The following is a 26,780-nucleotide window of genomic DNA, read 5'->3' as shown; positions in this document are numbered from 1 at the left end:
AAATGTCACACACCTGTGTTGGCGTGGACAGTCTGCAGTTTGAAGTAGCTAGCTAGCTGTTTGTAGTTCATTAAACCAAGGTCTGCTGTATCAATGTACATCTAGGAAAGAAAGACCAAAACCACAGATGTGTTCATATTGAAATAGATCATTCCCGTCAATATTTTCCGTTTGTGTGCTGTCATCTGCCTAACTAACTAACTAGCTAGCTAGCTATCTTGCTTACCTCGCGCTAGCTTGCCAGACCAAGGCAGCCGATCATCTTAGACCTTCAAAATGCTATCAAATTCAAGTAATGTGGTAAGGAACAAGTAGCCCAGAAACGGATCATTATGTTGTTGTTTTGGTTAGTTAGTACCTTGATCATTTGTCACAACATAGCCATGTCACTAACTTTACTCTTCTTGATTGCCAAACGGTCAATTAGCCAAATAGCTAACGTTAGCAACAACTAGTTAACTACATACTGTTAACTAGCTAACTAATGGTGCTTCCTTGTATCCTCCTTGAAACCCCCTCCAGCCGAAGCTCTACCTGTCCATCATAGATGATGTGATTGAGAGCATGCGGGAGCTGTTTCTGGATGAAGGACTGGAGGACCGTGTCCTTGATGACCTGAGGCAGGTGAGTGGGACTTTACCTGGACCAAGGATTTTAAAAAGCGCGATCTTCTCCCCTAGTACATATCGACTCAATATCGCCATCCTTTGGGATACTTCTCCCATTTCGCCAAGCTGACGTTAGTCCTCCCTGACTGGAATTACTTCACTTTGTCACGCACAGTGGACTAAACTGCCATCTTCACAAAAAATAACTGCAATCATGGAAGTATATAAATACTGCAGAATATACAGTATCACATTGAAGTGTGTAGTTTTGAAGACCTACATGTTGAAATCAAGAAAAGAGCATAGGCCCTACTGCAGTAATACTATTGCTGTGTAACTGGAACTGCAATCATATTTGATATGGCTTATGTTATGTCAAATCAACTAACTAGCGAACCAACATTTTATTTATTTAATCTGTAGCTCTGGGAGTCAAAGATTCTGCAGTCCAAAGCAGTGGATGGCTTGGCCCTCATGAAGAACACCATCAGCTCATCCAACTTTGTGCTGCAGCTCCCTCCAAACTATGGACAGACTTTTACAAAACCTGCAGGTAGTAAGTTGGTCATGTTTTTATGTCCAAGGGTACTTTCAAATTATCTCCTTCCTCCCAAAGTGTGCACTTGTTCACTTCGCTTCACTGGAAATATGGTGGAAACTCCCTCCCATGCCTCCACCAATCCAATGCTTTTAGATTTGTTGGAAGAAGTGTAACAGTGTAAACTTCAGGAAAATTAGGTATTATTGGGACGCACCCAAAGACTTCACTGCACCCATTGCTATCCAGGCCTATGTCACAAATCAATGAGTTGATCCACCATATAGGGTAATGGTTGCATTTTCTACACTGTGAGTGTTATGATTCGTTTCTCGGGTATCAAAGAATCAAGGATGCAAGGATATACTTAGACACTTTGTAGACAGTTAATGCAAATGTTTAATGATCGGTACCGTGTTCATTACAACAATGAACAGAGCTTTGCCCTTGGTGTTACGAACTAACTTGAACAAAGAAGACACTCTACCTTATATACCCTTTATTACCCTCTTCCTGGCATACATCTGGTAAGTCTCCATGGGCACTCCCTGTCTTTGATGTTCATCACCCTTACCCCAAGTCAGTATCCTGTCCATCAATCATGCTGTCCTAAACATCAGTAATCTACTTTGACATAATGGAATGTAGACTTTCTGTCTCCTAACCACTTATCTAGTAACTCTAACCTGTTCCCCACAATACTATGACATGACATCATTACACTATAAAAACATCATATCAGTGAGTTAATCAGGCCAATTGATTATTGAATGCAGATCGCTATGCTACATATTTAATTGATTAGCCTAATCATTCCTTCCCTCTTTCTTCTTTCATCCCCAGCCTCTATGGTGATCCCTGCAGGTCAACACATCCAGAGTTTCACAGCTAAGGCAAGTTACACAAAACTGTCCTACATTTGAAGTACTTAACTTTTGTTGTGCATAATATCTGCAAACCGCTTTTTGGAAGAAGAGCTTACTGGTAGCCTGTAGACAAAATAGCTTACTGGTAGCCTGTAGACAAAATAGCTTACTGGTAGCCTGTAGACAAAATAGCTTACTGGTAGCCTGTAGACAAAAGAGCTTACTGGTAGCCTGTAGACAAAATAGCTTACTGGTAGCCTGTAGACAAAATAGCTTACTGGTAGCCTGTAGACAAAATAGCTTACTGGTAGCCTGTAGACAAAATAGCTTACTGGTAGCCTGTAGACAAAATAGCTTACTGGTAGCCTGTAGACAAAATAGCTTGCTGGTAGCCTGTAGACAAAATAGCTTACTGGTAGCCTGTAGACAAAATAGCTTACTGGTAGCCTGTAGACAAAATAGCTTACTGGTAGCCTGTAGACAAAATAGCTTGCTGGTAGCCTGTAGACAAAATAGCTTACTGGTAGCCTGTAGACAAAATAGCTTACTGGTAGCCTGTAGACAAAATAGCTTGCTGGTAGCCTGTAGACAAAATAGCTTGCTGGTAGAGGTAGATTTAAATTTTTCTCTAGAGCATCCTGTTGGTGGGCGGCCTGGGTTGTCAGTCTCTAGAGCATCCTGTTGGTGGGCAGCCTGGGTTGTCAGTCTCTAGAGCATCCTGTTGTTGGGCAGCCTGGGTTGTCAGTCTCTAGAGCATCCTGTTGGTGGGCGGCCTGGGTTGTCAGTCTCTATAGCATCCTGTAGGTGTTATTGCGGGTGTAGTGAAATGCTTGTGCTTCTAACGCGACAGTGCAGTAATATCTAACAAGTAATATCTAACAATTTCACAACATATTGGTGGGCGGCCTGGGTTGTCAGTCTCTAGAGCAGGGTTTCCAAAACTCGGTCCTCATGACCCCAAGGGGTGCACGTTTTGGTTTTTGCCCTAGCACTACACAGCTAATTCAAAGAATATAAATGAATCATCAAGATTTGATAATTTCATCAGCTGTGTAGTGTTAGGGCAAAAACCAAAACGTGCACCATTTGGGGTCATGAGGACCGAGTTTGGGAAACGCTGCTTTAGAGCATCCTGTTTGTGGGAAGCCAGGGTTTTCCTTCTCCCATCTGCCTCTCCTTTTCAGAGGGGTCTAATTTCATTTGTTAAGTAGCTACCTACAGCACATTTGAGTACATCAGAACAGTCCCAGTTGTTTGACTTTAGCAGGCCTAGTGGCAGGAATCATGTTGTAGGAGTCATATTGAGCTGAACAGAGTCAAGAGTCCTCCTGTGTTGTAGGAGTCATATTGAGCTGAACAGAGTCAAGAGTCCTCCTGTGTTGTAGAAGTCATATTGAGCTGAACAGAGTCAAGAGTCCTCCTGTGTTGTAGAAGTCATATTGAGGTGAACAGAGTCAAGAGTCCTCCTGTGTTGTAGGAGTCATATTGAGCTGAACAGAGTCAAGAGTCCTCCTGTGTTGTAGGAGTCATATTGAGCTGAACAGGAGACTTTCTTACCTGTATGATGACCTACTACAGTAACTCTGTTTTTTGTAAGTCGCTCTGGATAAGAGCGTCTGCTAAATAACTTAAATGTGAATGTTTTATGAAATGAGTCAGGCTAATTGTTATGAGTTTTTAACACTAGAAGGGCCGAGGCAGTCATTTTGACTGCATATTTATTTAAAATGGAAATATCTGCCAAAGATATAAAGTCATGCCCCCCTCCGTCCTTAAGGTTTCCTAAATAAGTCTATTTAACACACATTGTTAGAATGTCTATAACAAACTGAGTCTGTTATAAGCTGTTTTAAGAGGACCTGTTGTTTTTAGACTTCTATATCTATATCTAGCGTTCACCTGGTCAGTCGGTCATGGAAAGAGCAGTAATGTTTTGTACACTCCGTTTTTTTTTTTACACACCTGATATGGTTCATATATAGAATGAAGGCCGGCACCAATGATCAGAGCCATTACATTTTACATTTATAGTCATTTAGCAGACGCTCTTATCCAGAGCGACTTACAGGAGCAATTAGGGTTAAGTGCCTTGCTCAAGGGCACATCGACAGATTTTTCACCTAGTTGGCTCTGGGATTAGAACCAGTGACCTTTCGGTTACTGGCACAACGCTCTTAACCACTAAGCTACCTGCCGCCCTGCCAGGCCGGCACCAATGATCAGAGCCAGGCCGACACCAATGATCAGAGCCAGGCCGGCACCAATGATCAGAGCCAGGCCGGCACCAATGATTGTTTTGTGGCAGTAAGTAAGCTGTTTTGAGTTTGGACACACATACTTGTTCAAGGGTTTTTCTTTATTTTTACAATTTTTTACATGGTAGAATAAAAGTGAAGATATAAACTATGAAATAACACATATGGAATCATGTAGTAACCAAAAAAGTGTTAAACAAATAAAAATATATTTTATATTTGAGATTCTTCAAATAGCCACCCTTTGCCTTGATGACAGCTTTGCACACTCTTGGCATTCTCTCATCCAGCTTCATGAGGTAGTCACTTGGAATGCATTTCAATTAACAGGTGTGCCTTCTTAAAAGTGAATTTGTGGAATTTATTTCCTTCTTAATGCGTTTGAGCCAATCAGTTGTGTTGTGACAAGGTAGTTGGTAAAAGACCAAGTCCATATTATGGCATGAACAGCTCAAATAAGCAGAGGTCAGTCAATACGGAACATTTCAAGAACTTTGAACGTTTCTTCAAGTGCAGTCGCGAAAACCATCAAGCACTATGATGAAACGGGGTCTCATGAGGACCGCCACAGGAAAGGACGAGCCAGAGTTACCTCTGCTGCAGAGGATAAGTTCATTACAGTTACTCGTCTCAGAAATTGCAGCCCAAATAAATGCTTAACAGAGTTCAAGTCACAGACACGTCTCAGCATCAACTGTTCAGAGGGGACTGTGTGAATCAGGCCTTCATGGTCGAATTGCTGCAAAGAAACCACTACTAAAGGACACCAATAAGAAGAAGAGACCTGCTTGGGCCAAGAAACATGAGCAATGGACGTTAGACCGGTGGAAACTTGTCCTTTGGTCTGGAGTCCAAATTTGAGATTTTTAGTTCAAACCGCGGTGTCTTGGTGAGACGGGGTGTGGGTGAACGGATGATCTCCGCATGTGTAGTTCCCACCGTAAAGAATGGAGGAGGAGGTGTTATGGTGTGGGAGTGCTTTGCTGGTGAGTCAGTGATTTATTTAGAATTCAAGGCACACTTAACCAGCATGGCTACCACAGCATTCTGCAGTGATAGGCCATCCCATCTGGTTTGGGCTTAGTGGGACTATAATTTGTTTTTCAACAGGACAATGACACAACACACCTCCAGGCTGTGTAAGGGCTATTTGACCAAGAAGGAGAGTGATGGAGTGCTGCATCAGATGACCTGGCCTCCACAATCCCCCGACCTCAACCTAATTGAGATGGTTTGGGATGAGTTTGACCGCAGAGTGAAGGAAAAGCAGCCAACAAGTGCTAAGCATATGTGGGAACTCCTTCAAGACGTTGCTACGACGGAAGTCACTGATAGCCAGGATGAACCGGAACGTGTGTCTGGGTTCGGTCAGTGCTGTGGAGTCACAGCCGGTCATGCAGGTTACCGTGGGGACAGTCATGTATGAGAATGTGTACTCAGCCATGTTGTGGAGGATTGACAGACTGCCTGCTAAGTACATGGGTAAAGACTAAGAGGAAGAGTCTGGCTGTCTTTGATGATCGATTGATGATGGAGGTCTATTGATAATCTCTTTTTGTATGGAATGCTGGCTTATTCTGACTTGGCTTAATTTTACATGTTACATTTACAACTTACTGAAATATGTTTCAATATAGGCTATGTTTAAATGTAACTTATGTTCCCTAATCAGTTTAGCTAAAATACATAACCTCTTTATATTATTATGGTTTGTTATACTACAGCTTGGCTAAATAAATACTAAATTACGCTGTTTGCAGAGGATGGAGACCTGTATCTTTCAGATTCTGCTCATAGTGCTCCCCCAAGTGGTAGAAATTGTTAATTACACATGATCCCTTTTCCCTCTCACAGCAGTAGAAACTCCCCAAACCTTCTCCTGTAAGTTAGAGCTCGGTTCGGATCAGGAGATCCCCACTGACTGGTATCCGTTTGTCACGATGGAGTGTGAGATGGTGGGTGCCGTGGTCTCACAGATGGGATGAGTTGGACCGCAGAGTGAAGGAAAAGTAGCCAACAAGTGCTCAGCAAATGTGGGAACTCCTTCAAGACTGTTGGAAAAGCATTCCAGGTGAAGCTGGTTGAGAGAATGCCAAGAGTGTGCAAAGCTGTCATCAAGGCAAAGGGTGGCTATTTGTTTAACACTTTTTTTGGTTACTACATGATTCCATATGTGTTATTTCATAGTTTTGATGTCTTCACTTATATTCTACAATGTAGAAAATAGTAAAAATAAAGAAAATGAATGAGTAGGTGTGTCCAAACTTTTGACTGGTATTGTATGTAGAATGATGTTTTCTCATGTGAGTATTAGTCAGCCTCTAGTTTCCTAGGCCTGAACCCAGGACTCCCAGGAAAACAGTGGCAAGTGATGCTGACATGTCTCTCGAGTGGCGCAGTGGTCTAAGGCACTGCATCGCAGTGCTAGCTGTGCCACTAGAGATCCTGGTTCGATTTCAGGCTCTGTCGTAGCCGGTCGTGACCGGGAGACCCATGGGGCGGCGCACAATTAGCCCAGCGTCATCCAGGGTAGGGGAGGGAATGGCCGGCAGGGATGTAGCTCAGTTGGTAGAGCATGGCGTTTGCAACTCCAGGGTTGTGGGTTCGATTCCCACGGGGGGCCAGTATGTATAACTGTAAGTCACTCTGGATAAGAGCGTCTGCTAAATGACTAAAAATGTAAAATGTAACCCAGCAGTCCCATTATTTGTGAAAGAGCAGAGGTCAAAAAGACTTGTAGTTTTTTTTGTGGCTTTCCTTTGCAAATTACTATGAATTAAGACATATTTCCTAAAACGTGTCAATACTAAACATCATATTAAGGTGTGGGACATTCATTGTTTGACAAGAAATAACTAGCAGGTCTATTACGCTCCAGCAGCTAGAATTTGTCCGTCCACAATTCACCTGTGGGAACATGGCGACTCTCAATACCAGACAACAGAAAGAGCTGGCCGCCACTATCCAGGAGATTGTTTGTGTACCTCTGCCCTCGACTTACCATTAAAACAGGTAAATTAATAATTGGCACTGCTCACTGCTGAAGTGGATACTTATTTAACCAAAGTGGAAAGTCTGGAGAAGACAGTCGATGTGACAGAGGTGTGACTCCGTGACCTGGAAAGTGGAAGTTCAGTTGAAAGGGATAATCAAACTCCTAAAAGAGAAAACAGAATCACTCAAGTCATTCCTGTAAATTCTATGTATTTGTATTTATTATGGATCCCCATTAGTTGCTGCCAAGGCAGCAGCTACTCTTCCTGCAGTCCAGCAAAATTAAGGCAGTTCATACAATTTTTAAAACATTACAATACTTTCACAGATTTCACAATACACAGTCCCAGCTGTTCTATAAGGTGTTTTTTAAATCTAATTTTACAACTTGCATCAGTTACTTGATGTGGAATAGAGTTACATGTAGTCATGGCTCTATGTAGTACTGTGTGCCTCACATAGTCTGTTCTGGACTTGGGGACTGTGAAGAGACCTTTGGTGGCATGTCTTGTGTGGGGTATGCATGGGTGACCGAGCTGTGCGCCAGTAGCTCAAACAGACAGCTCGGTGCACCCAACATGTCAACACCTCTCATAAATACAAGTAGTGATGAAGTCAATCTCTCCTCCACTTTGAGCCAGGAGAGATAAACATGCATATTATTAATGTTAGCTCTCTTTGTACATCCAAGGGCCAGCCGTGCTACCCTGTTCTGGGCCAATTGTAATTTTCCTAAGTCCCTCTTTGTGGCACCTGACCACACGACTGAATAGTAGTCCAGTTGTGACAATACCAGGGCCTGTAGGACCTGCCTTGTTGATAGTGTTGTTAAGAAGGCAGAGCAGCGCTTTATTATGGACATACTTCTCCCCATCTTAGGTACTGTTGTATTAATATGTTTTGACCATGATAGTTTACAATCCAGGGTTACTCCAAGCAGTTTAGACACCTCAACTTGCTCAATTTACACATCATTTATTACAATATTTAGTTGAGGTTTAGGGTTTAGTGAATGATTTGTCCCAAAAACATTGCTTTTAGTTTTAGAAATATTTAGGACTAACTTATTCCTTGCCACTCACTCTGAAACTAACTGCAACTCTTTGTTAAGTGTTTCAGTCATTTCAGTCGCTATAGTAGCTGACATTTATAGTGTTGAGTCATCCGCACACATAGACACTCTGGCTTTACTCAAAGCCAGTGGCATGTCATTAGTAAATATTGAATAAAGTAATGGGCCTAGACAGCTGCCCTGGGGAATTCCTGATTCTACCTGGATTATGTTGGAGAGGCTTCCATTAAAGAACACCCTCTGTGTTCTATTAGACAGGTAACTCTGTATCCACAATATAGCAGGTGAAGTAAAGCCATAACACATACGTTTTTCCAGCAGCAGACTATGATCGATAATGTCAAAAGCCACACTGAAGTCTAACTAAACAGCCCCCACAATCTTTTTATCATCTACCCAGAAAGTATACCTCTATTGATATCACATACATTATCAAGCATTTCATACATGTTATCCAGATACTGACTGTTAGCACTTGGTGGTCTATAGCAGCTTCCCACCAGAATGGGCTTTAGGTGAGGCAGATGAACCTGTAGCCATATTACTTCAACAGTATTTAACATGAGATCCTCTCTAATCTTCACAGGAATGTGGTTCTGAATATAAACAGCAACACCTCCACCATTGGCATTTCTATATTTTCTGTAAATGTTATAACCTTGTATTGCTACCACTGTATCATCAAATGTATTTTCTAAGTGAGTTTCAGAGATGGTCAGAATATGAATGTCATCTGTTACTAGCAAATTATTGATTTCATGAACCTTTCTTAAGCTACATATGTTAACGTGGGCTATTTTGAGCACTTTTCTTCTGGGATGCTTACTTGTTTTTATTGCTTTACTGGTAAGCTTAGCAGCAGTAGATGTGCTCATGTTCTTTATGTTAGTGCAGGGTGAGCTGCACACAGTGGCCTTCCTCCTCGGGCACACCGGCTCAGTGCTAACAGTATAAATCTGATTCTTAGGCACATGATTACAGCATACAATAGCTGTAGGATCAGCAGAGGCATTCAGGGCAGTTAGAGGGACATAAATTAAGTTACTTATATTGTGTCTACCGACGTCCCTGGTGTAATGTACATTTGCTGAAGCATTTTGACAACTCTGCATCACAATGGTAGGGATTAGCTGAGTTGGGCTTGAAACTGGTGTGGAAGGGGGCAACCCAACTTCCTTCATGAGCAATCTTTTCTATGAACTGTTCGGGCAGGCTGGATTCCATTTCACCTGATTAACATTGCACACAACACAGGTTAACTCCTTAGTGGCTTTCACTGTATGATTGTACGGATCCACAGCTTTGAAGTCAAGCAGCGAATTGCTCACCTTGCAGCAGAATCTGACCTATGCAGGGAAGAGAATCAGCATCTACCCAGACTTCAGTGCCGAACTGCTGAAACAGAGGGAGACCTACAGTGTCTTTGGAAAGTATTCAGACCCCTTGACTTTTTCCACATTTTGTTACGTTACAGCCTTGTTCTAAAATTGATTAAATGAATACAAATTCAATCTACACACAATACCCCATAATGACAAAGCAAAACAGGTTTTTAGACATTGTTGATAATTTATAAAAATATAACTTAAATATGACATTTACATAAGTATTCAGACTCTTTACTCAGTACTTTGTTGAAGCACCTTTGGCAGCGATTACAGCCTCGAGTCTTCTTGGGTATGACACTACAAGCTTGGCACACCTGTATTTGGGGAGTTTCTCCCATTCTTCTCTGCAGATCCTCTCAAGCTCTTTCAGGTTGGATGGGCACAGCTATTTTCAGGTCTCTCCAGAGATGTTAGATCGGGTTCAAGTCCGGGCTCTGGCTGGGCCACTAAAGGACATTCAGAGACTTGTCCCGAAGCCACTCCTGCTTTGTCTTGGCTGTGTGCTTAGGGTCATTGTCCTGTTGGAAGGTGAACCTTCACCCCAGTCTGAGGTCCTGAGCGCTCTGGAGTAGGTTTTCATCAAGGATCTCTCTGTACTTTGCTCCGTTCATCTTTGCCTCGATCCTGACTAGTCTCCCAGTCCCTGCAGCTGAAAAACATCCCACAGCATGATGCTGCCACCAACATGCTTCACCGTAGGGATGGTGCCAGGTTTCCTCCATATATGGCGCTTGGCATTCAGGCCAAAGAGTTCAATCTTGGTTTCATCAGACCAGAGAATCTTGTTTCTCACTGTCTGAGTCTCTTTAGGTGCCTTTTGGCAAACTCCAAGTGGGCTGTCATGTGCCTTTTACTGAGGAGTGACTTTCATCTGGCCACTCTACCATAAAGGCTTGATTGGTGGAGTGCTGCAGTGATGGGTGTCCTTCTGGAAGGTTCTCCCATCTCCACAGAGGAACTCTGGAGCTCTGTCAGAGTCACCATCGGATTATTGGTCACCTCCCTGACCAAGGCCCTTCTCCCCCGATTGCTCCGTTAGGCTGGGCGGCCAGCTCTAGGAAGATTCTTGGTGGTTCCAAACTTCTTCCATTTAAGAATGATGGAGGCCAATGTGTTCTTGGGGACCTTCAATGCTGCAGAAATGTGTTGGTCAATTTTGAGTCTAATAGCAAAAGGTCTGAATACTTATGTACATTTGCAAAAATGTCTAAACCTGTTTTCGCTTTGTCATTATGGGGTATTGTGTGTAGATTGCTGGAGGGTTTTCTATTTTTTTTAAATCCATTTTCGAATAAGGCTGTAACGTAACAAAATGTGGAAAAAGTCAAGGGGTCTGAATACTTTCCGAAGGCACTGTACAAAGAGGTCAGATCCCAGCTACTCATGCTCTCAAGCTAAACCTGAGATGCGGCTTCATCCACCCGGCAAAACTCCTTTTGACCTTCCAGAACACAACACACACGTTTTCCACTGCCAATGAAGCTCAAGACTTCTTCGAGAAGCACATCAAACCCAACACACAAGGGGACAAGCCGACTAATGGAACCCCACGACTGGCTCATTATTCAGGTATTCTATTCATGCACAATCATGCAGCCTAGCCTATGGCTATGATGCTGCCCTCAGCATAAGACGATGAGGACACCCCTCGTGTTTGGGTACCAGGAACAATATTACTATTATTGCTGAGCTTTGAACTTGTTATAATTCTATTGCCTAAGGTACAATACATTTACACAGTGTTTAAACCATGCAAATGAATGAACAATGGACAATATGTGGATCCTACAGCTATCCTATTTTTGACTGTTTAGTCATTAGGCTTGCATATGTCATCTTTTGTTTTCATTTTCATTTGTTTTTCTTCATACCTACCCTTACTGGTCCAGTCTGCTAACTTCATTACCCACCCTTACTGGTCCAGTCTGCTAACTTCGTTACCCACCCTTACTGGTCCGGTCCGCTAACTTCGTTACCCACCCTTACTGGTCCGGTCCGCTAACTTCGTTACCCACCCTTACTGGTCCAGTCCGCTAACTTCGTTACCCACCCTTACTGGTCCGGTCCGCTAGCTTCGTTACCCATCCCTTACTGGTCCAGTCTGGCGAGAGGGCGGGGGCTGGGGGAACCGGGGAAAGAGGACTGAGGGGAACCGGAGAGAAGGCTTGGGGCTGGAGGGAACCGGAACTGGGGAGAGAGGGCTGTGGCCTGGGGAGGGAAGGGGGAGGGGGAACGGTTTATAGAGGGACTTCTGGGTTGGGAGCGACCAATGGGTGGGTTTCCCTGTGGATTGTGCTTTTTATTTTACATTCATAGGCTAATCAACACTGAAGATAACAATTACATGTTAGAAAACAATGGCAACTAGCTATTCTCTCATGGAATTCGAAAGGGCTTAATATTCGTATCAAACGTTTCAGCTGTCTTGATATTCTAGTAAGAAACCAAATTGATATAGCAATTCTCCCAAAACACACCTGCTGCAAAAGGATACACATATAATAGAAAAGCATTTGAACAAACTGGCTGCTTTTTCATCAGCCCCAAACCAAACTAAGGGTGCAATCATAATGATACATCAGAAACTCTAAATCACCGTCCTTGGTATAGACGAAGACCAAGTAGGCAGAATCACTTTCCTTAAATGTATCCATAATGGAAAGGAAATTGGGTCCTACTTTAAATGACATGCAGCTTATAAAGGCTTCATATACACTACGTAAATGTGTTACAAATAATCTATAACTGTATGTCATGCTTTATAGAGGGTTCATAAATGTGACAACCACCCATGTAAAATGTGACATAACCCACTATGTCAAATAGGACATAAACCTGTGCTTTATAAAAGGTGGAGTAAGCACCGCTAAATAAAGGCCTTATAAATCACATTAAATTGGGCTTCACAAAGCATTTATAACCCTGTCATGCGTCTTGGTAGAGCATTGCAACACCAGGATATTGGGTTCGATTCCCGGGACCACCCATACGTAAAAATGTGTTCACGCATGACTAAGTCGCTTTGGATAAAAGCGTCTGCTAAATTGTATATATTATATTTCACTAAAACATTTCTAGGCTGTCCCAACCTCTTTCCCTCTTGGGTGCATAGCCAATATTGGACCTGACCTCAACTTCCCCCAGAATGCTGTGAAGCAGGATGACACACACTCATGCACAGCTAAATATTTTGGTAGGGCCTTTTTAAAACGTTGCAATTGGCATGCTGACTGCAGTAATGTCCACCAGAGCTGTTGTCAGTACATTGAATGATCATTCATTTACATTTACATCATTTAGCAGACGCTCTTATCCAGAGCGACTTACAAATTGGTGCATTCACCCTATAGCCAGTGGGTTAACCACTTTACAATAATATATATTATTTTTTTTTTTGGGGGGGGAGGGGGTTGAAGGATTACTTTATCCTATCCCAGGTATTCCTTAAAGAGGTGGGGTTTCAAATGTCTCCGGAAGGTGGTGAGTGACTCCGCTGTCCTGGCGTCGTGAGGGAGCTTGTTCCACCATTGGGGTGCCAGAGCAGCGAACAGTTTTGACTGGGCTGAGCGGGAACTATGCTTCCGCAGAGGAAGGGGAGCCAGCAGGCCAGAGGTGGATGAACGCAATGCCCTCGTTTGGGTGTAGGGACTGATCAGAGCCTGAAGGTACGGAGGTGCCGTTCCCCTCACAGCTCCATAGGCAAGCACCATGGTCTTGTAACAGATGCGAGCTTCAACTGGAAGCCAGTGGAGTGTGCGGAGGAGCGGGGTGACGTGAGAGAACTTGGGAAGGTTGAACACCAGACGGGCTGCGGCATTCTGGATGAGTTGTAGGGGTTTAATGGCACAGGCAGGGAGCCCAGCCAACAGCGAGTTGCAGTAATCCAGACGGGAGATGACAAGTGCCTGGATTAGGACCTGTGCCGCTTCCTGTGTAAGGCAGGGTCGTACTCTCCGAATGTTGTAGAGCATGAACCTGCAGGATCGGGTCACCTTCTTGATGTTAGCGGAGAACGACAGGGTGTTGTCCAGGGTCACGCCAAGGCTCTTCGCACCCTGGGAGGAGGACACAACGGAGTTGTCAACCGTGATGGCGAGATCATGGAACGGGCAGTCCTTCCCCGGGAGGAAGAGCAGCTCCGTCTTGCCAGGGTTCAGCTTGAGGTGGTGATCCGTCATCCATACTGATATGTCGGCCAGACATGCAGAGATGCGATTCGCCACCTGGTTATCAGAAGGGGGAAAGGAGAAGATTAGTTGTGTATCGTCAGCGTAGCAATGATAGGAGAGGCCATGTGAGGATATGACAGAGCCAAGTGACTTGGTGTATAGGGAGAAAAGGAGAGGGCCTAGAACTGAGCCCTGGGGGACACCAGTGGTGAGAGCACGTGGTGCGGAGACAGCTTCTCGCCACGCCACTTGGTAGGAGCGACCGGTCAGGTAGGACGCAATCCAGGAGTGAGCCGCGCCGGAGATGCCCAGCTCAGAGAGGGTGGAGAGGAGGATCTGATGGTTCACAGTATCAAAGGCAGCAGACAGGTCTAGAAGGACAAGAGCAGAGGAGAGAGAGTTAGCTTTAGCAGTGCGGAGAGCCTCCGTGACACAGAGAAGAGCAGTCTCGGTTGAATGACCAGACCTGAAACCTGACTGGTTTGGATCAAGAAGGTCATTCTGAGAGAGATAGCATTCCTCTACCATAAGCCGCCTCCAACATCGTTTTAGAGAAATTAGCAGTACGTCCAACCAGCCTCACAAAAGCAGACCACATGTAACCACGCCAGCCCAGGACCTCCACATCCGGCTTCTTCACCTGCGTGATCGTCTGAGACCAGCCACCTGGACAGCTGATGAAACCGTGGGTTTGCACAACCAAATAATTTCTGCACAAACTGTCAGAAACCATCTCCGGGAAGCTCATTTGCGTGCTCGTCGTCCTCACCAGGGTCTTGGCCTGACTGCAGTTCGGCATCGTAACCGACTTCAGTGGGCAAATGCTCACCTTCGATGGCCACTGGCACGCTGGAGAAGTGTGCTCTTCACGGATGAATCCCGGTTTCAACTGTACCAGGTATGGCGTCCTGTGGGCAAGCGGTTTGCTGATGTCAGCGTTGTGAACAGAGTACCTCATGGTGGGGTTATGGTATGGGCAGGCATAAGTTACGGACAACGAACACAATCACATTTTATCGATGGCAATTTGAATCCACAGAGATACTGTGACGAGATCCTGAGGCCCGTTGTCGTGCCATGGACGGAGACATGTTGGGCTGGGGGGAGTGAGATGTTGGGCTGGGGGGAATGTGACGGGGAGCTGGGGGTGAAGTCTGGCTTGGGGGAATGGGACGGGTAGCTGGGGGTGAAGTCTGGCTGGGGGGAATGGGACGGGTAGCTGGGGGTGACGTCTGGCTGGGGGGAATGGGACGGGTAGCTGGGGGTGACGTCTGGCTGGGGGGAATGGGACTGGGAGCTGGGGGTGACGTCGGGCGGGGGGAATGGGACGGGGAGTTGGGGGTGACGTCGGGCGGGGGGAATGGGACGGGGAGTTGAGGGTGACGTCTGGCTGGGGGGAATGGGACGGGAGCTGGGGGGAATGGGATGGGAGCTGGGGGGAATGGGACGGGGAGCTGGGGGGAATGGGACGTCGGGCTGAGGGGAATGGGACGTCGGGCGGAATGGGATGGGGAGGTGGGGGTGACGTCGGGCTGGGGGGAATGGGACGTCGGGAGCTTGGGGGAATGGGACGTCGGGAGCTGGGGGGAATGGGACGTCTGGCTGGGGGGAATGGGACATCTGGCTGGGGGGAATGGGACGTCTGGTTGGGGGGAATGGGACGTCGGGCGGAATGGGATGGGGAGGTGGGGGTGACGTCGAGCTGGGGGGAATGGGACGTCGGGCGGAATGGGATGTGGGGGTGGAGGCACATCTTTTTGTTTCTCTTTTCTTTACCAATTGTATTATTACTAGATCCTGTGTGATCAATATGATCATTTCTCTGTATGTGTTTTTAATTTTGGGTGGCAGTACATGTGGTATAAATTAAGTGTATAAATTGACATGAATATTGTAACTGTAACCCCACCCCCCAAATAAAGGAAAGGAAATATAAATGACTATCTGTGCATTTATTTGATGTCTTTTATGTGGGATCTTGCTGCAATTTCTCTTTTTCTGCGCCAAGTACAGTAAGTCATGTTTTTCATTGAGGGGAGACAATATGTGTAAAGCATCTAATTGTGTTGCAGAACAGCGGTGGGACTCTGGCCACCTTCTCTCTTCCTCCCGGGATGACCTACCCAGTCCAGATCCCTGCAGGGGTCACACTGCAGACGGCCTCTGGTAAGAAGGGCCACAGCATGCGTGAACCTCCACACACACACATGCGTTTTGACAAACTTCATTTAAAAAGAACATTAATCAGTCTCTGTTTCAACACCTATAATATACACTCCCTTGGTGCATGTTTATGGTGCATATGTAGCCACTGGTATGGTTCTGGGCAGAATTAATAATATGATATTAAAATGTCAAGTCCCCATTTAACAACTTAATGTAAAAGAAAGAATGGATACACGTTTCTAGAATAGATCCCTTTACTTATCGATTCCTCTGCCTCCCTAAGGCCAGCTTTATAAGGTCAATGTCCCAGTGATGGTGACCCAGGCTCCAGCCAGCCATCCCCAGCCCCAGCCCCAGCCCCAGCCCCAGCCCAGGCAAGGGGTGCCTGTAGTGGAGTGGAGAGATCACAGCTCAGCTTCCCAGCAGTCAGCCACAGTGGTCCCTTCTACTGTCCTGAAGAACATGGCCCTTCCGAAGACCGAACCGTTCTCCCCACGGCCTGTGGCCCCTCCCAGAGCTGTACCTCAGACCGAACCGTTCTCCTCACGGCCTGTGGCCCCTCCCAGAGCTGTACCTCAGACCGAACCGTTCTCCCCACGGCCTGTGGCCCCTCCCAGAGCTGTACCTCAGACCGAACCGTTCTCCCCACGGCCTGTGGCCCCTCCCAGAGCTGTACCTCAGACCGAACCGTTCTCCCCACGGCCTGTGGCCCCTCCCAGAGCTGTACCTCAGACCGAACCGTTCTCCCCACGGCCTGTGGCCCCTCCCAGAGCTGTACCCCAGACCACAGAGCAGAAGAACCTGATGCCTCTGGTCCAGGTGAATCACCATCTTGATATGTTTTTATTGTGGCACTTTGGGTTTTTGAAACGTGTTTTACAAAACCATAATGTATTTTTCTCCGGCCACCTAATGAGAAGCCTGTGCTTCCTCAACCTGTGGTCCAGCCCACAGTTCAGGAGAATCATCTCCTTCAGCAGCCACAGGTTCCTTCAGCTCAGGCAATCTTTTCTGTGCAGACTCCAGTGTCCTTCCTGTCCCAACCGCCATCTCACCCCCAAGAGAGCCCCTTCGACAGTGGTGATTTCACTCTGGATGGGATTGATTTCGACAGTCCACAGCCAGTAGACATGAGCCTGTCCTCGTCCCTGTCCTGCGGTTCCGCCCACATGCCAAGCCTTCAGGTAGTCAATGACTTGTGGATAATTCCGCCATATCTTCATCAAACAGTCAATAATCTCATGTTATTACAATGGCAAGGCAGTGTACTGCTATATTTCAGAAGACATAGGCTGCCTCCCAAATGGCACCCTTTTCCCTATATACTGCACTGCTTTTGACCATGGCCCATAGGGCGTTAGTCAAAAGTAGTGCACTATATAGGGAAAAGGGTGCCATTTGGGAACAAGAGACCTGAGCCAAGGTTCAACATACAGCTTATATAATCATGTCCATTTTACCCAGGTCAAGATGGAGACGATTCTGTCTGAAGGGTCAGAGTTTATGGGTCAGGGGTCAGAGTTCGAGGCCAGCGAGGTGGGGGTAGAGGAGATTGTGAAACAGGAGGATCATGGAGGAGCGGTGGCTGATATGACAACCCACTTGGAGGGTCTACCTGTGGATGCTACCAAGGTAAGACAGGAGATAGCATCTGGGACTCAGGCCCAATCCCAAATCCACCACTAGAACCTTGTAGATTTGAGAGGATTTCATACTGTAGGTTTAATCAATATGGTGAAACGCCCACCTAACCTGTCAAAGGGCAAGGTGGAGTGTTTGTTATATTGCTAACACCAGTCAAATTCTCTCAGATCTCCAGAAGTATTTAGGGCATCGGGTCTCAATTTGTAGTTCATAACACTTCCTGTTCCTTCTTCCCCAGCTGGAGATGGCCCTGCTGAAAGACTACAACTACAGCGATGCTCTGGCAGACATCATCCAGCTGGACGGGCCTGCGGACAGCAGCTCTGACGTGGAGGAGGTGGAGGAGTTGGAAGGAGGTGTGTAGCATTGTCAACAATAGTTATGCTAGCCAAGGTAAGTGATTGCCTTGTTAGCTAACGATTGCTGCGTCATTCTAATAGGCTGTGTTTAAACAGGCAGCCCAATTCTGATTTTTTTCCCAGTCAGATCAGTTCTGAAAGATGTGAAAAGAGCTGATGTGATTGGTCAAAATACCAATTAGTTGAAAAAATATGAGAATTGGGCTGCCTTTGTAAATGCAGCCATAGAGGAGTTTGCTGATGCATAAACAAAGTGTGGTTACAGGTGCGATGGGAGAGAATGAGTTCCTAGGCATGATGACTGCTGAGGCCCTACAGGAGGCAGAGGGCAGCAGTGATGATGGCAACTCCAGCTCCAGTGGCGACAGTGTGGGGATGGATGAAATCACAGTGGAAGAGGTAAGAAATGGGTCTATAGGGAAAGAGGAGCATCCTGTCCTCATTGTTTTTTTTAAATAAGCCTAGTCCTGTCTGGTTACCTGGACACATCAAGCCTAGTCCTGTCTGGTTACCTGGACACATCAAGCCTAGTCCTGTCTGGTTACCTGGACACATCAAGCCTAGTCCTGTCTGGTTACCTGGACACAGATCAAGCCTAGTCCTGTCTGGTTACCTGGACACATCAAGCCTAGTCCTGTCTGGTTACCTGGACACAGATCAAGCCTAGTCCTGTCTGGTTACCTGGACACAGATCAAGCCTAGTCCTGTCTGGTTACCTGGACACAGATCAAGCCTAGTCCTGACTGGTTACCTGGACACAGATCAAGCCTAGTCCTGACTGGTTACCTGGACACAGATCAAGCCTAGTCCTGACTGGTTACCTGGACACAGATCAAGCCTAGTCCTGACTGGTTACCTGGACACAGATCAAGCCTAGTCCTGTCTGGTTACCTGGACACAGATCAAGCCTAGTCCTGACTGGTTACCTGGACACAGATCAAGCCTAGTCCTGTCTGGTTACCTGGACACAGATCAAGCCTAGTCCTGGACAAACAGGCACTTTAAATGGAGAATCTCTTTTGATAAGTCCCGACGCTTCTGAACCTGTACAAAAGTCTGTAGATGGTGCTGTTGCATCATTTGACACTAATCACTTAATAGTATTTGGGTCCTCCTATGCCTTATTGGCATGAACAAAACCAGAGATTAACCCTGTTTACAGTTTTTGCCCATTGCTTACACACTAAAACCGAATGCTTAGACCAAAGCCTCAATACCTAAACTTCTTGTAGCATACCTTAAACACAGTGTAACCATAGCTTAAACACAATGTCAACTTTGCACTTTGTTTGTAATTCTGTAACACACTTATTGCGAAACACTACACACGTTTTCTTACATTAGACACTTTGTTCAAAAACGAAATGACCTGTTATCATTGGGAAAACACTCTGTTCAAAATGCAAAACTCATCTGGCAATTGTATGCACTTACATACACACCTGAAAACACTTGCACAGAAAACAGAACACCAATCAGTCTTAGCCTTAGCACTACAAATAGGCCTCAGATAAGCCATTTTTAGAACTTTGCAAGCATGGAGGCAATGAGAGTCAGAGTAAGAGGAGGACAAAGAGAGAGAGGAGTCAGATGTGGAAGAGGACATGGAAGAGGACGAGGACCAGTGCGGAGACGTATATCAGATGACATCAGGGCTACTCTGGTGGACCATGTGATAAATCATGGCCTGTCCATGAGGGAGGCGGGGCAAAGAGTCCACCCTAACCTCAGTCGCTACACAGTAGCATCGATAATAAGGACATTCCGACTGGAGAACAGGTATATCTTCAAGTTTCTACTCCAGACTGTACCTACTGTATGTGTCACATGATTCTGTATGATATTACAGTATTACTGTACTAACTATACTATACAAAAATGGGTAGTGCTGTGAAGTACTGTATATGTAAAGGAATACCATTGTGATGTTGCAGTACTGTGTACAGTTTGAAAGTACAGTATGTGAAAAATAACCTAACCAATGACATCTTGTGGTGGCATTTTCTACAGAATGGTTGGACGACCTCCTCAAGGTGGAAGGGAACGGCTCTTCACTCAACAACAAGAGCTTGCCATCATTGAAATGGTACGAGAAAATAATGCAATCCGACTTCGTGAGTTGCAACAACGCATAATTGCAAATGGAAATGAATTCAACAATATCAACAGGGTCAGCATTTCTACACTAAGTCGCATCCTGCAGAAACATAACTTCAGAATGAAGCAGCTGTACAGGGTGCCATTTGAGAGGAACAGTGTCAGGGTCAAGGATCTGCGCCATGATTATGTGCAGGTATGTGTCACTTTACTTTACATACTATATAATGTGATGTGGGAATGAGGGTTTATGCTGCCACCTGCCCTGCCTGTAGCTTGTAGTTTTTGTCTATACTCACCCAACCCAGCCCCTACTTGTGTGAAAATTTAGACATTGTAGTTACTGTATGTGTTTTCAGTAACACTATTCAATATTTTCTGTTACAGACAGTTCTGGAGTTTGATGCTGCCGAACTGCCACATGAGTTCATCTACGTGGATGAGGCAGGCTTCAATCTGGCCAAAACCAGGCGTCGGGGCCGTAACGTAGTTGGACAAAGGGCTGTTGTAAATGTCCCTGGGCAGCGTGGGGGAAATATCACCGTGTGTGCTGCAATTAGTGTCCAAGGAGTCCTGCATCATCATGCCACTCTAGGTCCCTACAATACAGGACAGATCATTGCATTTCTAGATGCACTACGTGCAGTTGTGCAGACAGACCACAGCAGCCCAGGTTTGTTGTCATCTGGGATAATGTTAGTTTCCACCGGGCTGTTCTGGTCCGAGATTGGTTCAACAACCATTATCATTTCACAGTTTTATACCTGCCCCCTTACAACCCCTTTCTAAATGCAATCGAGGAATTATTTTCAGCGTGGCGGTGGAAAGTATATGATCGGCAACCACATGCCCGCATGACTCTTCTGCAAGCAATGGAAGAGGCATGTGGAGTCATTGAGGTGGGATCAATCCAAGGGTGGATTCGGCACACAAGGCAATATTTTCCCCGATGCCTAGCCCGCGAGGACATCGCCTGTGATGTTGACGAGGTCTTGTGGCCAGATCTGAACAGAAGGCGTGATCCATAAGCCCCCCCGCACCCCACCACACACACACGCACGCACGCACACACACACGCACACAAAACAAGTATATGTTTTTTCCCCCAATAGCAATTTATCCAGTAATTGTTTGTTTTTTTACTTTTGTTTTGTTGCTAAATTTGATGTTAAGAATTTCTGTAAGAATATTTGTTTTTTTGTAAACTTTTTTGTAAATACTGTTTGATTACTGCAGACATTCTACTTTTGAGTTTTACAGAAGACAATGACAATAAAATGACAATAAAAATAGAAACACAAAGACTGCAGTGTTTTATATAAAGCCCATCAGTGTGTTGCTGGTGATATGAAAGAGTAATTCAAATGTTGTTTGTGTGTATGGTTTTGTTGCAAGAATTTCATTTTTAGAAAGGAGTGTTACGTTTTGATTGCAGTGTTTCATTTTGGCATATATGTGAGTTGTTAATCTCCAAGTGCTATGTCTGATTGACTTGTGTGTTGAGTTTTGACATAATGAGCCAAATTCTGCAAAAAGTGTGTAAGCAATAGGCCAAAACTGTAAGTCAATGTACTTTAGGAGGATGTGAAGTCTGTTGGCTGTCTTTGACTGCTGAGCTGCCTCTGACATGTTGACTCTGCCTCTGACATGTTGACTCAGGCTCTGACATGTTGACTCAGGCTCTGACATGTTGACTCTGACATGTTGACTCTGCCTCTGACTTTGACTCAGGCTCTGACATGTTGACTCTGCCTCTGACATGTTGACTCTGCCTCTGACATGTTGACTCTGACATGTTGACTCTGACATGTTGACTCTGCCTCTGACATGTTGACTCTGACATGTTGACTCTGCCTCTGACTTTGACTCAGGCTCTGACATGTTGACTCTGCCTCTGACATGTTGACTCTGGCTCTGACATGTTGACTCTGGCTCTGACATGTTGACTCAGGCTCTGACATGTTGACTCTGCCTCTGACATGTTGACTCTGACATGTTGACTCTGCCTCTGACGTTGACTCTGCCTCTGACATGTTGACTAAGGCTCTGACATGTTGCCTCTGCCATGTTGCCTCTGACATGTTGCCTCTGACATGTTGACTCTGACATGTTGACTCTGCCTCTGACTTTGACTCAGGCTCTGACATGTTGACTCTGCCTCTGACATGTTGACTCTGGCTCTGACATGTTGACTCTGGCTCTGACATGTTGACTCAGGCTCTGACATGTTGACTCTGCCTCTGACATGTTGACTCTGACATGTTGACTCTGCCTCTGACGTTGACTCTGCCTCTGACATGTTGACTAAGGCTCTGACATGTTGCCTCTGCCATGTTGCCTCTGACATGTTGACTCTGCCTCTGCCATGTTGCCTCTGCCATGTTGCCTCTGCCATGTTGACTCTGCCATGTTGACTCTGCCTCTGACATGTTGCCTCTGACATGTTGCCTCTGACATGTTGCCTCTGCCTCTGATATGTTGCCTCTGACATGTTGCCTCTAACATGTTGACTCTGACATGTTGACTCTGCCTCTGACATGTTGCCTCTGACATGTTGACTCAGGCTCTGACATGTTGACTAAGGCTCTGACATGTTGACTCAGGCTCTGACATGTTCCCTCTGCCATGTTGCCTCTGACATGTTGACTCTGCCTCTGACATGTTGCCTCTGACATGTTGCCTCTGACATGTTGCCTCTGCCTCTGATATGTTGCCTCTGACATGTTGCCTCTATCATGTTGCCTCTGCCTCTGATATGTTGCCTCTTACATGTTGCCTCTTACATGTTGCCTCTGACATGTTGCCTCTGACATGTTGACTCTGCCTCTGACATGTTGCCTCTGACATGTTGACTCAGGCTCTGACATGTTGACTCAGGCTCTGACATGTTGACTCAGGCTCTGACATGTTGACTCAGGCTCTGACATGTTGTCTCAGGCTCTGACATGTTGTCTCAGGCTCTGACATGTTGACTCTGCCTCTGACATGTTGCCTCTGCCATGTTGCCTCTTACATGTTGACTCTGACATGTTGACTGTGCCTCTGACATGTTGCCTCTGACATGTTGCCTCTGACATGTTGCCTCTGACATGTTGACTCTGCCTCTGACATGTTGCCTCTGAAATGTTGACTTAGGCTCTGACATGTTGACTCAGAATCTGACATGTTGCCTCTGACATGTTGCCTCTGAAATGTTGACTCTGCCTCTGACATGTTGACTCTGCCTCTGTCATGTTGACTCTGCCTCTGTCATGTTGACTCTGCCTCTGTCATGTTGACTCTGACGTGTTGACTCTGACATGTTGACTCTGCCTCTGACATGTTGACTCTGCCTCTGACATGTTGACACTGCCTCTAGCATGTTGACTCTGCCTCTGACATGTTGCCTCTGACATGTTGACTCTGCCTCTGACATGTTGCCTCTGACATGTTGCCTCTGCCTCTGACATGTTCCCTCTGCCATGTTGCCTCTGCCATGTTGCCTCTGCCATGTTGCCTCTGACATGTTGACTCTGCCTCTGACATGTTGCCTCTGACATGTTGCCTCTATCATGTTGCCTCTATCATGTTGCCTCTGCCTCTGATATGTTGCCTCTGACATGTTGCCTCTGACATGTTGACTCAGGCTCTGACATGTTGACTCAGGCTCTGACATGTTGTCTCAAGCTCTGACATGTTGTCTCAAGCTCTGACATGTTGTCTCAGGCTCTGACATGTTGTCTCAGGCTCTGACATGTTGACTCTGCCTCTGACATGTTGCCTCTGCCATGTTGACTCTGACATGTTGACTCTGCCTCTGACATGTTGCCTCTGACATGTTGCCTCTGCCTCTGACATGTTGACTCTGACATGTTGCCTCTGACATGTTGACTCTGCCTCTGACATGTTGCCTCTGCCATGTTGACTCTGACATGTTGACTCTGCCTCTGACATGTTGCCTCTGCCTCTGACATGTTGCCTCTGACATGTTGCCTCTGACATGTTGACTCTGCCTCTGACATGTTGCCTCTGACATGTTGACTCAGGCTCTGACATGTTGACTCTGACATGTTGCCTCTGACATGTTGCCTCTGACATGTTGACTCTGCCTCTGACATGTTGACTCTGACATGTTGACTCTGCCTCTGACATGTTGACTCTGACATGTTGCCTCTGACATGTTGCCTCTGCCTCTGACATGTTGCCTCTGACATGCTGCCTCTGACATGTTGACTCAGGCTCTGACATGTTGCCTCTGACATGTTGACTCTGCCTCTGACATGTTGACTCTGCCTCTGACATGTTGACTCTGCCTCTGACATGTTGACACTGCCTCTGACATGTTGACACTGCCTCTGACATGTTGACTCTGCCTCTGACATGTTGACTCTGACATGTTGACTGCCTCTGACTTGTTGACTCTGCCTCTGACTTGTTGACTCTGCCTCTGACATGTTGACTCTGCCTCTGACATGTTGACTGCCTCTGACATGTTGCCTCTGCTTCTGACATGTTGCCTCTAACATGTTGCCTCTGGCATGTTGACTCTGGCATGTTGACTCTGCCTCTGACATGTTGATTCTGCCTCTGACATGTTGCCTCTAACATGTTGCCTCTGACATGTTGACTTTGGCTCTGACATGTTGACTGCGCCTCTGACATGTTGACTACTCCTCTGACATGTTGACTGTGCCTCTGACATGTTGACTCTGCCTCTGACATGTTGCCTTTTGACATGTTGACTCTGACATGTTCCCTCTGCCTCTGACATGTTGCCTCTGCCTCTGACATGTTGCCTCTGCCTCTGACATGTTGACTCTGCCTCTGACATGTTGACTCTGCCTCTGACATGTTGACTCTGCCTCTGACATGTTGACTGCCTCTGACATGTTGACTGCCTCTGACATGTTGCCTCTGACATGTTGACTCTGCCTCTGACATGTTGACTCTGCCTCTGACATGTTGACTGCCTCTGACATGTTGACTGCCTCTGACATGTTGACTCTGCCTCTGACATGTTGACTCTGCCTCTGACATGTTGTCTCTGACATGTTGACTCTGCCTCTGACATGTTGCCTCTGACATGTTGACTCTGCCTCTGACATATTGCCTCTGACATGTTGACTCTGCCTCTGACATGTTGACTGCCTCTGACATGTTGACTGCCTCTGACATGTTGCCTCTGCCTCTGACATGTTGACTCTGCCTCTGACATGTTGACTCTGCCTCTGACATGTTGACTCTGCCTCTGACATGTTGCCTCTGACATGTTGCCTCTGACAGGTTGCCTCTGACATGTTGCCTCTGACATGTTGCCTCTGTCATGTTGCCTCTGCCTCTGACATGTTGCCTCTGACATGTTGCCTCTGACATGTTGACTCTGCCTCTGACATATTGCCTCTGACATGTTGACTCTGCCTCTGACATATTGCCTCTGACATGTTGACTCCGCCTCTGACATATTGCCTCTGACATGTTGACTCTGCCTCTGACATGTTGCCTCTGACATGTTGACTCTGCCTCTGACATGTTGACTCTGCCTCTGACATGTTGACTGCCTCTGACATGTTGACTCTGCCTCTGACATGTTGACTCTGACATGTTGACTCTGACATGTTGACTCTGACATGTTGACTCTGCCTCTGACATGTTGACTCTGACATGTTGACTCTGACATGTTGACTCTGCCTCTGACATGTTGACTCTGCCTCTGGCATGTTGCCTCTGGCATGTTGCCTCTGACATGTTGACTTAGGCTCTGACATGTTGACTGCGCCTCTGACATGTTGACTACGCCTCTGACATGTTGACTGTGCCTCTGACACCCCACCACTATACAGAGCTGTCATTGACATCTGGGTTGAGGGTGTTTCAGATGTGGAATGAAAGGTTGAACTCTGTTCTGCTTGTTCTATAAATCAAAACAACTAAATACCTTAGTAGACATTTTTATCCAAAGCCATAAAAGTGTCTGCATTTTCAGTTCTTGATCCCACAACCTTGGTGCTAATCATGAGCATCCAGTGTCCCATATAACTCTCTCTCTCTCCCTCCCCCTCTTTCTCTCTGTCTGTCTCGCTCGCTCTCTTTCTCTCTTACATCTCTCTCCCCCTTCTTTCACTGTCCTCCCCTCTTTCTCCCCCCTCTCTCTCTCCTCCCTCTTTCTCTCTCCCCACTCTCTTCCCCCACCCCCCCTCTTTCTCTCCCCTCCTCTCTTTCTCTCCCCTCCCCCCTCTTTCTCTCCCGTCTCTCTCTCTCTCCCTCCATGATAGGATCCTTTAAACTCTGGGGATGACGTGAGTGAGCAGGACATTCCTGATCTCTTTGACACTGACAATGTGATAGTGTGTCAGTATGATAAGGTATGCTTCAGGTTCCTAGTGTTGTAGATAAGGTATGCTTCAGGTTCCTAGTGTTGTAGATAAGGTATGCTTCAGGTTCCTAGTATTGTAGATAAGGTATGTTTCAGCTTCCTAGTGTTGTAGATAAGGTGTTCATGCTTTCTAATGATATACTGTATGTTTTTTACCACTTCAGATTCACCGCAGTAAGAACCGGTGGAAGTTCTATCTGAAGGATGGGGTGATGTGTTACGGAGGAAAGGACTATGTCTTCTCTAAGGCTGTCGGGGAGGCAGAGTGGTGA

The 26,780-nt window shown here is 46.0% G+C and overlaps 1 protein-coding gene across 1 annotated transcript; it reads left to right on the top strand.

Annotated features, from left to right (window-relative positions):
• Positions 1 to 276: 276 nt before the first annotated feature.
• On the top strand, positions 277 to 26,780 carry gtf2a1l (general transcription factor IIA, 1-like; the record flags this gene model as incomplete). Its single annotated transcript, XM_084157721.1, has 12 exons — positions 277 to 300; positions 523 to 624; positions 1,032 to 1,161; positions 1,990 to 2,039; positions 15,969 to 16,056; positions 16,340 to 16,875; positions 17,076 to 17,240; positions 17,521 to 17,688; positions 17,939 to 18,056; positions 18,325 to 18,458; positions 26,408 to 26,497; positions 26,673 to 26,780. The coding sequence occupies 12 exons, from the start codon at positions 277 to 279 to the stop codon at positions 26,778 to 26,780; spliced, it is 1,713 nt and encodes a 570-aa protein (XP_084013847.1).

This window comes from Coregonus lavaretus (assembly GCF_964263955.1).
Source record: "Coregonus lavaretus genome assembly, chromosome: 1".
In the NCBI taxonomy this organism is placed as follows: domain Eukaryota; kingdom Metazoa; phylum Chordata; class Actinopteri; order Salmoniformes; family Salmonidae; genus Coregonus; species Coregonus lavaretus.
This window is presented reverse-complemented; position numbering and strand designations above follow the sequence as displayed.